This window comes from Mangifera indica, chromosome 15 (genome assembly GCF_011075055.1).
Source record: "Mangifera indica cultivar Alphonso chromosome 15, CATAS_Mindica_2.1, whole genome shotgun sequence".
Classification (NCBI taxonomy): Eukaryota; Viridiplantae; Streptophyta; class Magnoliopsida; order Sapindales; family Anacardiaceae; genus Mangifera; species Mangifera indica.
The window spans coordinates 1773645-1786977 of NC_058151.1; the positions used below are offsets into that span (position 1 = coordinate 1773645).

Below are 13333 nucleotides of genomic sequence, written 5' to 3' on the forward strand. Positions count from 1 at the left end.
ACGTGCATTTTAGCAAAAATATCATTTGACAAAGGTTTCAACAAATGATAATTGATTATAATTGAGGTAAAGCCTCGACTGGTGGTGGTGGCAAAAATATCATCTAACGAAGGTTTCAACAAATGACAATTGATTATAATTGAGATGGAGCCTTGACTGACGGTGGTGGGCAAAGATATATTGATTCTTGCTTTAAAAAAATCAAGGTTTTATTTTAAAAAGAAATTGGCGCAACACATCAATTTCTCTGACGTTAATTTTTAGTCTAATGTGGCAACAAGCCAACGCGACAACAGATGTGACATTTGTCTGGTTGGTTGTCATATCAATAGATATTATTTTGTATATCTAATTTGAGCATATATAATATTTCCGCTTAAGGAATATATATTAAGTAATTTTGAATAAATAGCATAAGCTTCAATTTCCTAATGAAATTATCAATCTTATTGAGTTAAAATTTCTTTCAATTTTTTTAACTATAATATAACGCTTGGAGGAATTTTTTTTTTTAACGTTGTGTATTTGCCTAAATAGAAGATGGGGCTAAAATAAATGGCTGGGCTTTAATCCCGCACATTCTCTTTCTCTAATTTAGTTGTGGGTGAGGCCAAGGAATGAGCTGCTAATCTTGGCCTTGCTTAAACGACCCATTAGATTTCTGGTTTGACCAATTCTTAGACCTGGGCTCGGGCGTGGGCTCACACTCAAAATCGTCTTTCTGTAAGTTAGATCTGTAACCCCTTACCATAAGTTATGCCCACCCAAGATTGGGTGAAATCACATCAATTAACTTTTTAAAATCTAAATATCTATTATTATGTTAAAATTTATTATTAAGATTAAAAATAAAAATATTATTTAACTAAAAATATTAAAAAGAACTAAAATTTATTACATTTCTCTCTTGGTTTAAAAATATAACAAATTTTTTTATTTAAAATTTGAAAAGTATTCATTTCTCTTATGGTGCGTTTGGTTAAAGGATTTTAAGATTATCTTGGTAATCTATATTTTATTCTCTTGTTTAGTTTGTCAGTAATAAAATATTACAGTAATCTTCTATTACCAATACTTATGTGACATGTAATATAGGTGGTAATCTGATTACCACTTTCACCTTAGATATTTAAAGATTATTGGGGTAATCTTTAGTTTATTATAGAAAAATTATTATTTATTAATTTTTTGAGATAAAAATAAATTTATTTTTAATTAATATGACAAATAATATAAAAATATTTAAAAATAATTATATTTAAGGGCATTTAAGTAAAATAATTTACTAGTAATCTTTTATTACCTTTAACCAAACACAATAATTATTTATACCTATCAAATTTTATCAAACATAGTAATCATTTATACCCAGTAATCTTCTAAGTAATCTATCTTCAAGGTAATCTTTCTATTTTAGTAATCAAACATTACCCAAACCAAACGTCCCCTTAAAGCTTTTTTTCATCACTAGAGATGACAAATTTTACCATATTTGACAACGTTCTCTCTTCCTCCTGATCTATTCATCTTAGATGAAAATAACCAAGGAATGAGGGAAAGAGAGACCGGGAGAGAGAGAGTGTGTGATAGGAGACAGTGAAATTTGTTGTCTTGGTGACCAAAAAAGACTTTGAAGGGGATATGATCACTTTTCAAACTTTGGACTTTTCAAACTTTTGGCAGAGAAAAATTATTAAAGTTTTAAACTAAATGAGAGAAATATGATAAATTTTTTGTTTTTTAAAAATATTTTTCGCTAAATAACATTTTTACTTTTAATTATAACAATGAATTTTAACAAAATAATGAGTATTTAAGTTTTTGAAAATTAACAAGTGAGAGTTTGAGATTTCACAAACCTTGAGTGAAAAAAAGTCTTTTGGCTGAGATAAAATTGAATTTGATTCGAATTGAACCAAAATAAAGGCCAAATGAACATGGTCTCAAATCCTTGAAGTTAAAAGTTAAAATTAGTTTAAGATCGATAAACTAAAAAAATTGAGGCTCAAATATGATTTGAAAATAATTTTATTTTAAGTCAATTCAATTTGAATTCAAACTAAAAAATCTAAATCAATCCGAACCCAATCCTGAACTCAAGCTTGAATTCATTGTGTTGGATTTGAGCTGCAATTCAAGTTTGAGTAAAAGTTGGACAAAATACAAACCTCATTTTATATTTTTATATTTTGAGATAAATTTAAGTTGAATTCTGTTAGTTTTAAACACAACCGAAATTTGGTTTAATATGGTTTCTTCAGTTAATTGTTCTATACGTCGCCGTTTTGACAACCTCAATACGTGCAGCAGCATTTATGTTACACTCACAGCTCACAAGAGTCAATTTCCCGGGAAAATCTCTCACAAAGGAAATGCCGGCGATGTCAGTGACCGACTCACTTCTTCATCCTGCCAGTTTTGTGGACCGATTAAAAACTCAGCTTTTCAGAAAGAGTTTTCTACATTTTAAGTACAATCTAGATTTGCCACCAGTCTTATTATTTGAAGAGAAGAAGAGGCACATTTAAGGAAAATCAAGAATGTATGGTCGATTTTAAGAACCGAAATGGTTGGATTCATTTTGCAGGTATTGGTGGTTGTGGATTGTCTGCTCTCGCCATGCTTGCTCTCGAACAAGTAAGCTCTTTTTGGCCAAACCCTGACTTTGATTTTCTGTTTGGTTGCTGAGAAAGTGGGGGAAAATGAAATAAATATATGGAAGGAAGATTATTCAGAAGTTTGAATACGAATGTTATGTTTAGTGATCAATTGAGAACCTTATGAACTGAGTTTTCTTTCTAAAAGAAATTATTTAGTTGCAAACTAGGCAAGGCTTGAATACTTTGTTCCTTGGTTCTAGGGTGTTGAGGTTAGTGGCCCTGATATGGTGGAGCTGCTACATGGATGGATTGCAGGCAGCCAGGGCATGTTTGCATATTGGCCATTCTATGTCTAATATTGAGAGAGATAATAAGTCAAGATTTTCAAATACACTTGTAATTTCAAGTGCAATTCCACATGATAATGTGGAGATTTTGCATTCGAAATCTGTTGGAGTACCTCAATATGTATGAAATAAGGCACCTTAGTAGCTTTGAAAGCTTGAGAAGTTATTTGAAAGAGTAACCAAATTGTTTCATTCCTTAATGGTAATCTTAATATATGGATTCCAAAATAATTTTTTCTTTCTTGGCTACTGTTATCACTTTTCACAGCTACAAGCGAGATTATTGGTTGGCAAAGTTACTGGAGGGCTACAATCTTATTGCTGTTGTTAGTGGTAGTCATGATAAAAGTTATTGATATTATTTATTGTATCTACGACACACTTCCTCAGAATTATGTCAGTTTGTTAACTCTTTATAATCACAATTTTTACGAACATGTTGTTAAAATTGCTTCCTAATAAATGGGTTTTTGTCCCTTTTTTCTGATACATGCTTAACAACTCTAAAACTATATTATTTTTTCATAACAAAAAATCTTTTCTAAGATAACAAATACTGTTGCTAATCTGTGAAGGCTCAATTTTTAGTTCCTCATAACTCAGACTAATTTTTTCACTGCATTTCTGGCCTATAGCTTGTTCAACAATCATAACCCCATTCAAGTCTCAAAGCTAGCATGCTTATATGTCTAATGATGAAATTTCACGATTGTATTTGAACTGGGATGCAATAATTTCTTTGATTTATAAATTGAGTAAATTATATGCTAATTGTCTAGAAATATTATTGGCATGAAAACAAGATATTCTTTGGTTATGCATTTTATAAATTACATAATTTTGTTACTGCAGATACAATTCTAATGCTATTTGTATTTGAACTACATCAACGATTATTTCATGAAATTTGATTATTAACCTGTGTAGGGAAAAGCAAAACAACTAGTATGCTTGCTTATGTTTTGAAGGCAATGGGAGATGATCTCACAGCTGTAGTTGGAGCACATGTGCCAAAGGTAATATTTTACCAATGGAAGAAAAATATTGTCAACAATATTCATGTTATTCCCTATTTTGTATTCATCACGTAGAATTTCTGTTGCAAAGCATCTATTTCCTTTGATTTTTCAGTTGTTCATTTTAGTTCCTTTATGACTTAATCTTTCAAGTGAACTCAGTAGTTGAGGCTGCTATTTTAACTAGTTAGGCCTGGTATCAGTAATCCATTTGGATAGTCTGTCAGCAGAGTTTTCACTTGATCCATTCTGACTCTTGCAGTTTCCAGACGGAAATATAATTCAGGTGGTGGCCATAATTTTGTACTGGAGATCTGATTCCATTTCTTTCCAACTTTCCTAATGGAATAAACTTTATATGAACAGGTTGGATGAACACTTACATACACAAGGATGAATGTTCTTTGAAAAGATGGTTAAAATATGCTTTACTTCCATTGGTGGTTGAACTTAAAGATTAAGATAAGGAATTTAAAATAAAAATTTTATTAGATTGTTGAGCATTTTTCTTTCATGTCTTTTGAAACACCTCCTTGAATGGTTGGAATAAAATTGATATGTTTGTAGTTATCATATATGTTATATCTTTTTTATGATAATCACATTGAATGCTTGTGTACCTCATTTTGAAGGTAGGCCAATGAATATGATGGCTGTTTCCTGGGCTTGTCACCACATGTAGCTATTGTAACAAATCTGGACTGGGAGCATGTTGATTCTTTCAAGTTGAGGTTTGGTAATTGATTTGTTCTTTTTGCATGGCAAACTAGGAATTAGAACTTGTATATAAATTTATTTCAACATAAATATTTGTTGGTTTATTAAACCTTTTTCCTTATAAATTTGGAGGTTGTCAAAAGTATTTTCAAACAGTTCCTGAAGCAAATCGAGAAGGGTGGATATCTCATTATTTGTGGGGATAGGTGTTTTTTTTCTCTCCTAATATACCATAAGATGAGTTGGAGTAGAATGTTCTTGCTGGAATATGTTGTATGCTATTCATATGTAAAGAAAAGTTTGTTTCTTTTTTCAAACACATGGTCTCACAATGGAAAATAGCATAGTCAGAGAGTAAAATGTTCTTGTTGGAGTATGTTATTTATATGTAAAGAAAAGACTGTGTTTTTTATTACATACCCACACATTAGAAAAGAATCGAGTTGGAGACTGGTGTATAAGCAAAAACTCCTCCAAAAATGTGGTAACAAGGAAGCTAAATACATGAGACCAAATTGTTGTCTAGTTTCAGAAATTGATTAAAAAACCTAGTAACCAATTATACCACATGCATAAATTTGATTTCCTCTGTTTGATCTCAAAATTTGCAATTGGTCCTGATGTTATAGCTCTTGGATGTTTACTGATACTGCTTTATTTCTTCAGATCCTGCATTTTATACTTGACAAGGCCTTTTTTCAGCTGTATGATGCCTATAGATTATGATTATTGAATTCTTTTGGGAAGGAAAGTGCAGTGTAGGTGCACATTCCTTGCTGAATGGAATGAAACAGGTTTCTGGATCAGAGTGTTCTTGTGGTCGGCCATCAGATCCTAGTTCCGATCTTTGTGGTAATAACGGCAGAATTATTACTTATGGAATTTCAAGTAGTAATGAATGGCATGCAGAATCAGTTCGTCCAAACTTACAGGGTGGTAGTGACTATATTCTGGTAGGTGCCATTGTTTCTTCACTTCCAAAGATAGCGACATTGAAATTTGTTCTGGTTTTCTTAAAATTCTGTCAGAAAAATTGCTACCATAGGAAATGTAAAAGTTAATCGATTTCTGAAGTGACTTTTTAAATTTGAAGTGGATTTTGATCCCCATTTTCTTTCAAGAAGCTCTTATGAAAATTGGAAAGTGTGTAGACTAAAAATATGACTTATCTGTTGGACTCTATATTAGTGAGCTGTACTGTGACTCTTGATGCCCTTTTTTTTGAACTGTTGGGATATACCTTTAATGCCCAGTGTACTCTTCAATTCTGTTTTATACTGCTATGACCATATTTGAATTTTTTACTTATGATTTTTGTTTTAATAAGCTTACTAGACAATGTTTTATCTGGTCTAAATTTAATTGGCTGCAGTGCTATAGAGGGTATCCACTAGCAGATATCAGTATACAGATTCCAGGAATCCATAATGTATTGAATTCTTTAGCAGCAAGTGATTCTTTTTCTTTATGAAAAGAAACATAGGAAGCTATGTACTTCAAATGAGTTTCCTATTTATAATTGCTTAAGTTATTGCCTCGTTGATTTTTTTTCCAAATTGTAAAATATTGCTCTCTTATACTGTTATTATAATTCATTGTACAGGTTATTGTCACAGTGCTAATGTTAATGGGTGACCAAGGGAAATTAAAGGAATCAATTGATTGTTTCAAGTTGCACTTGAGCAAATTTAGAGGAATATCTAGATGTTTTGAAATGTTTGGAACAATATACGGATGCCACATATATGATCATTATGCCCACCATCCGACAGAAGTGCGTGCAGTTCTTCAAGCAGCACGACAAAGGTTTCCAGAAAAGACTCTTCTTGTGGTATTCCAGCCTCATACTTGCAGGTGCTGCCTGAAGAAAAATATGAATAATACAGATTCTCTTTATATAGCATTGCACTGAACTTAAATTTTTGGTGATTTTCAGTGGCTTGGTAGCTTTGAAGGATGACTTTGCCACTGCATTTAGTGACGCAGATAAAGTTGTGATTACAGAGGTATAAGAATATTGTTCACCATTGTCGAAGTTTCCACTTACAGGTCAGACATGGCTATTAACAGTATAATTGGTTATGACAGGTCGATGCTGCCAGAGAAAGAAACAGTTGGAATATTACTGGAAGGGATTTAGCTGCTTCAATAGTTAGCCCATCAACCGAGTATATCTCCTCTTTGGTATGTCAAACTTGCGGTTTTTTTTTTAATATATATAATTTGTCTACCTATGCACCCACGAGAGTGGACAACTCCAAAAAAAGAGCAATGCTATTGGTCCCCATAATTTAAAACTTCATCACTAAGTTAGCCTCATTAAATTTTATAAATATATCTAAATGTCTAAATAAATCCCATTCATTTACAAAATAATCCTTATTTTTATATCTTTTATTTTCTAAATTTTTGTTTATATTTTATATATACACACACACTGTGCCTTTTTGTTAATCTTCATTTAACATCAATCAAACATATAAGCAATTGTATTGAAATCACATTTATGTTCTGAAAAAAAAATAAAAAATAAAAAATTTATAAATTCTATAAATGTGCAAATCAAATTGAAAGTTGGAAGCGATAAAATATACGAAAAAAACTTAACGTATTCAGTGTATATATGTCAATCAAACTCATCTCATCTTTATTATTTCAAAACAAGTTCAGGATTTATAACTTATGATGTAGAAAAGGAATTAGAAATTCTAAATAAATTACAAAAATTTGGATGGATTGTGTATAAAATATGTTTGTGTCCTACCAACTATATCATTCGTATTTATTCATTGAATTAATTGTATTTCACTCTTCCATTATGGTTGTGTCACATCTTTGTATACAAAAATTTGTATAAAAAATTTTTAAGTGTGGTACCATTCTAAAAAGAGGATCTTGCATTGTGGCTGGGTCTGGTGTAACTTTGTACTAATATCTGAGTCTTCTATTCATATGTTGTGTTTTTGCAGGGGGATGTGGTTGATAAGCTAACGGTTGTGATATCAAGAGACCCTCTTCATGAAACTGTCATTTTAACACTTGGAGCAGGTACATGATACTTGACGTGAGATCTTTGTAAACAATAAAATTATATACACCTAGTTTTAAGTATCTAATTAGGTATTTTAGTAATGTGTTATTATATAATTGTCTAATGTTGAATAAAAGATAAAATAAACTTAATTACATAATGGTATATTATATAAGTATCCAATTCGATATTCAAAATTAGATACATATAACATTGCTCCTTTATAAATATTGTGAAGGCAATGCTACTGTTAAAATGCTGAATGTGGATTATTTTGAATTGTCAGGCGATGTTACCACTGTAGGTCCTAAATTGCTTCAACAATTGCAGAATATGTTACGAAACTAAAACTCCTCACTTGGTCCATGCTACTGCTGCATCGGCATTACACAACACAATTGGGATTTACTGCCCAAATAGCAGAACTTCCGGCAATGTAAATGATCTGAATATAAGCAAACATCAAAAGATGATGTAGCTTTTTAAGACCGGAAGACATTCCTATAAGACTATCCTAGAAGAAAAGAGTCCATAGCATTCTGTGTGGCATAAGGGCTTAAAAATTGCAGGGTCCTTTACTGGAATGACAACGCAGCAGCCTCGAGGATACGGCATTCCATGAAAATATCACCGCAGGATATTTGCAGGCATAACAGCAAGCTAGCATTTTGAAGTCAGCAAATTAGCAGGAAATCTCCTAAAGCCTGGTAAGTGAAAACTTTAGATCCCTCCGTTGCCTGAAATCAATTGGAGTAGAGTGCAATTATACCAAGATGGTTCACATATGAGCATCTTTAGAACAGATTGGCCAGGAGATACAAAAGTGGCTCAGCAAATGAAAGGTATGAAGCACTAATCTAACAGTAGATCTCTGTCAATTCAGATCATATATATGAAAAGATCAACTGATTAGAATATTCACCAATCAACATGTCAATCAACCACAAAACAAGCTGGAAACCGAGAATGAATGTAAGCTCCAATATCAAAATAAAAAACCTGAAAGAATACAGGTTCCTATGGCCATATAGAAAAAGAATGGCATTGATAATCTAGCATAGCTCATGAATAGGGTTGGATTCAAATCAAACCGGTTTGATTTCGGAAGTTAGTTCAATTTGGCTCAAATTCATTTTATTTGAATTTGAGGTGAATCCGAATTACTAGATTTGGTTCGTTTTTTAAATCAAGCTAAACTCGAGTTCAAAGGTGTGTTTATGGTTTGATTCATTTCAAATTTGTGGGTTTAGATAAGTTCAAATTTATAGATCAAATTAGTGGCTCAAATTTATGGTTTAGTTTAATTCGATTACATGGTTCAAATAAATGATTTTATATATTATTTATGTATAGCAATTTTGTTTTATCGATGAGCTACAAATTCAAGTTAGAAATTTGAAATATAAATTCAATTCATCGATTTGAACTATAAATTCAAACTGAATCAAGTTATGAATTCGAATCATTGATTTAAACTATAAATTCGAATTGAATTGATTTTAATAATTTTTTATTCAAATCGAATTTAAGTCACTTTTTATTTTAACTTAACAAAATCAAATCAAACTCAAATATGATAACTATGTGTTTGGGCTCCCTGTCACCCCTACTTATGAACTTGAAACAGCAGAACACCAATTTTAATAGCGATTAGCCAACAATTTCAGTTTTAATAGCTATTAGCCAACGATTTCAGTTTGGGTTTCCTAGATACAAATGGTAATATTTGAACCCACCAACGCTTTCATCGTACCAAAACTGAGCTCTACTTCCAAATTAAAGTATAATACAACATCCCTAATAAGCAACACCGTATGAATCCAATTTTCAATAATTAATTTTCAAATATTATATCATTCTACGAAATCAAATTTTTAAATTTTAGTTAAATTAAAGTAAATTTAAATTTCCAGTCAATTTGACACAATTCAAATCTTATCCTACTATCGATTTAACCCTTTTGTTTTACATCTTTTGGTGGTGTCTTATTCTTGTGAAAGGAAGTTGACTTGTGTTTGGCAACTGATATAACATGTTACCAAACTTATCCTCAAAGAAGCATGAATCGTGCGGGAATCAATTCTCTTTTTCAATTCGCTTTGTGCCTCTTGCTCTTTTTTTGTTTGTGTGCGGAGACTCCTACTATAAAATATAAAAAATAATTAATGTGCATCATAAATAGATGAAATAATTGATTACTTTAAAAATAATAAGTAATCCATTATAATTAATATATAATATTTTCCAATTTCATAAATAAAAAATGACGATAAATATTTTTTTCAAATATTTAATCATTTTAAATGTTGGTTATTTAATAAGTTATGAAAAAAAAAAAAAACCAATCAGACGCTTGTTGAAGTGGTCACCCCCCATGATCAAACAAAGAAAAGTTACCACGTGTCATTAGAACATTACTGCTGTCTGTCCAGATTCAGTGAAGTCAGCGATCATCAACGCCGCATCAAGTGACACGTTTCTACCTTCCATTCGTGATAGACACGTGATGATCAGCTCTTTTATATCTCTTTTATCTCTTTAAGCTTTATGGTCTGTTTTGTTTTGTTGTGTGGATCCAAACGTAACGCTACAAATTTCTGAAGCTACCATTTCTCTATTTTGCTTACTGCCTTTCTACAATCCGATTGAAGCCATACAATTCAAGGTTTGATTTCCATTTTTTAAAACTTTTTCTCAATTTTTTGGCCTTTTATTTGCTAATTTAATTTGACTTGTCTGAATTAGCTTGTGGGTATGTGGATCTGATGCTTAAAACTGTGTTTTATTGATTTGAATCGATCGAATCTGATATTTATTCATCTGGGTTGACTAGATCTCTTGTGAATTTGAATTCTTTGATTCTTAATTGAAGTTTCGTGACGGATTTGTGAAATTGTAGTTGAATTATATCATTATGCTGTTTTTGTTTGTTAAGAACTCGAATTCGTTGTAACTGATAATCAGGCTGTTGACAGAATAAGAAACTTTAGCTGCTGACCTGGTTTTACTAATCGAGTTACTCATGTGGTTAAGAAGTGAAAAATCAACCTTAGTTCGTATGTAGCAATCAGGTTGTCGGATTGGTCTTCAATTCAGGAATTAATTGTGTGTTCCCAAATTAGGGATTTTTTTTGGGGGGGGGTGGGGTGGTGTTGGTGTTGCGCGGGGTAGGAGGGGGGAGGTTGTTTCGAATTTCTTATCTACGAACAATTCACCTGATGTAGGTTGCAAGTATAATTTAATTTTGTTTTGTTGATATTTTTGTATTTGAATTTCTCATTTTAGCTTCTGGTTCTTAAATGTTATAAGTAGTGTTCCAGAGTCTGGGCTCAACAAGTTTTAAATGTCTTATTGATACAAAGAAATTGTACCAGTACCAAAAGGAAATATACACCTAGCTTAGACAGAATGAATCATACTCTCAACTTTAAATCAATAGAAAGAACTTACAGATATGGTTGCATTAGATTTCTTTTGAGCATCTGGTAGGCCATGCTTTTTCTCATAATTAGATTGCTAAAAGTTGGGGCTGTTAAATTTTTAGATATGTTTTCTTCTGCGTATTAATAAAATTATTTATTATTTTGAAACTTTATATTCAGGGAGTTATAATATGAGGGTATATTAATACATGTGTTATTGTTATTTTTATTATTCTTACCTTTTGAATTCTGAATTTGCCTGTTAGTTCTTCGTTTGATGACGCTGAGAATGGGTTTGGTTGGGAATATATTTTTGTTTTGTATTGTTTCTGTGGATGTGGATTTGTTTCATATGTAGTGTTGTTGTGAGATGACCTTAAATTTTTTAGGTTCATCACTTTTTTCTCTCAGCGACAAGGTCATGTGAGGAGTGTAAACTTTTTTTGTTCTTAAAATTTAAACCATTCACAACTTCTTGAGTGGTTTTATTGTCATGGATGTGTTACCTCTCTTCAAAAAATAAACCTTGTACAGTATGTACTTTCTTGGCATTTTGAAGGCTAACATTTGGTTGTGTTTACTTGTAGTGGGAAAGGCCATGTGAACTGTCTGAAACAAGATTAATTGTTACTTCTGCAATTTTGACAAGCGTACTGGATATCCTGTTGTACAAAGAATGGGTAAATGCAAGGGTTGTGGGAAATTAGGAAGAATGCTTTCAAGGGATGGGTCTGTTAGTGCTTACCATTTTTCTCTACTGTTGTCTCCTGTCGTTTCTTTTTGGGATTGCATTGTTCGTAAAATGAGGTATTCATGCAGACCTGAGTGGGTGTAGTCATTGTGATCATAATTCAGCATTACACAAGTTTCCAATACAAGATTGAACTGGTAATTAATTAGGGTGGGAAAAAAAAAGTAAAATAAGGAAAGAAAATTATAGGAAAATGTGTACATTTTAGAGGAATACTTTTAAGAAAAAAATTTGAGCAAACAGGACTGAGTCTGTAAAGGTTGAGTCTATAGACGTGTGTGGTATTCATGGATAAAATGGCATGTAATAAAGTGCAACCTGTTGTGAGAAAAGCAAAGAAGAAGCAGGTGAAGGATGAAATGGATCGCATCAAACAGGCTGAGAAGAAAAGAAGGCGCCTGGAGAAAGCTCTTGCTACATCTGCGGCCATTCGATCAGAACTGGAAAAGAAGAAACAGAAAAAGAAAGAAGAACAACAGAGGCTTGATGAAGAGGGTGCTGCAATTGCTGAGGCTGTTGCTCTCCATGTCCTTTGTGAGGATTCTGATGATTCATGTAAGGTTGTGCTGAACAAAGAAAAGGGATTCACTTCTTGGGATTGCACCTGCAATGTTGACATTTTCATAGGTGAAGGGAGAGCATCTCCCCCGCAGCAGGACCGTGCATTTGAAGGCATTGGGTGGCTCTCTAACACAATGGATTCTGGCTGCAAATGGGATGACTTCGGAAATGATGACTGGTCATTTACATACAGGCCTTTTGAAAGAAATCTAGGTATGCCGTATCTTGAGGATGAAGGTTTGAGAGCTCCAGAATTATCTGCTGGTCTTATTGCAGCACAAGCTGTTTCTTCACTACAAATTGCAGAGGATACACAAGTAGACGCCATTGTTTTTAACGGAATGCTCAAGAGGCACGAGTCGTGGTTTAAAGTCTGAAAGAATGGTTCTGTATATATATATTACAAATGAGTCCCCTCCTTATATTCTGGTGTTGCTTTCTTCTTCAGTGTAAGAACACTACTGCTCTAGTTTGCCCATGTCAGTTTGTGTTTTCATATTTCTGTTTCCTGAAGTTGCTTCGTTCTTATATGGGTGTTGATTTTCGCAAATCTTAGACTATCAGTAGATTTGTGTTTCTTTTAATGACTTACCAAGTATCCGCTGACTTATTGTATCGAATAATTATAGTCTTTAACAATTTAGTTTGTTCTGCCATTTGTGATTCTTATCCATGCCCGTTAATGGATTCCTTCTTCCATCGTTCCTCAGTATCTCTGTATCATCGTTATTAGTACTTTTTACTAATTTTAAATTAATATGATATAATATATATTATTAATATAAATTAATATTTTTTGTTAAAATAAAGATATAACAAACATGTATATGAGATAATTTTAAAATTTTAAAACTATTTGTAATAAGCCTTAAATTGATGAATATTAAT

At 32.1% G+C, this 13333-nt stretch overlaps 2 protein-coding genes across 12 annotated transcripts; both read left to right on the forward strand.

The window, feature by feature from the left end:
* Positions 1-2319: 2319 nt before the first annotated feature.
* Positions 2320-8897, forward strand: LOC123197393 (UDP-N-acetylmuramate--L-alanine ligase-like). 11 transcript variants are annotated; one of them, XM_044611672.1, is made up of 10 exons: positions 2320-2637; positions 3875-3963; positions 4226-4329; positions 4596-4699; positions 5347-5633; positions 6284-6534; positions 6617-6686; positions 6769-6864; positions 7650-7728; positions 7998-8897. In XM_044611672.1, the coding sequence occupies exons 5-10, from the start codon at positions 5403-5405 to the stop codon at positions 8057-8059; spliced, it is 789 nt and encodes a 262-aa protein (XP_044467607.1). In that variant the 5' UTR covers positions 2320-2637; positions 3875-3963; positions 4226-4329; positions 4596-4699; positions 5347-5402; the 3' UTR covers positions 8060-8897. The 11 variants fall into 11 exon arrangements, with proteins under 11 accessions (XP_044467607.1, XP_044467614.1, XP_044467606.1 ...); XM_044611679.1 differs by having other exon boundaries at positions 5438-5633; XM_044611671.1 differs by having other exon boundaries at positions 4596-4694.
* Positions 8898-10218: 1321 nt separating this feature from the next.
* Positions 10219-13101, forward strand: LOC123197916. The gene is made up of 2 exons (XM_044612430.1): positions 10219-10376; positions 11721-13101. The coding sequence occupies exon 2, from the start codon at positions 12172-12174 to the stop codon at positions 12820-12822; it is 651 nt and encodes a 216-aa protein (XP_044468365.1). The 5' UTR covers positions 10219-10376; positions 11721-12171; the 3' UTR covers positions 12823-13101.
* Positions 13102-13333: the final 232 nt, after the last annotated feature.

What these genes read in the sequence shown, in the direction of transcription:
- LOC123197393 (XM_044611669.1), top strand. Translation starts at nt 5,403, where the DNA reads ATGATTATTGAATTCTTTTGGGAAGGAAAGTGCAGTGTAGGTGCACAT. An exon ending in ATAAAGTTGTGATTACAGAG is followed by an intron (nt 6,687 to 6,768) that starts GTATAAGAATAT and finishes TGGTTATGACAG; the next exon opens with GTCGATGCTGCCAGAGAAAG. An exon ending in CATTTTAACACTTGGAGCAG is followed by an intron (nt 7,729 to 7,997) that starts GTACATGATACT and finishes TTGAATTGTCAG; the next exon opens with GCGATGTTACCACTGTAGGT.
- LOC123197916 (XM_044612430.1), top strand. Translation starts at nt 12,172, where the DNA reads ATGGATAAAATGGCATGTAATAAAGTGCAACCTGTTGTGAGAAAAGCA.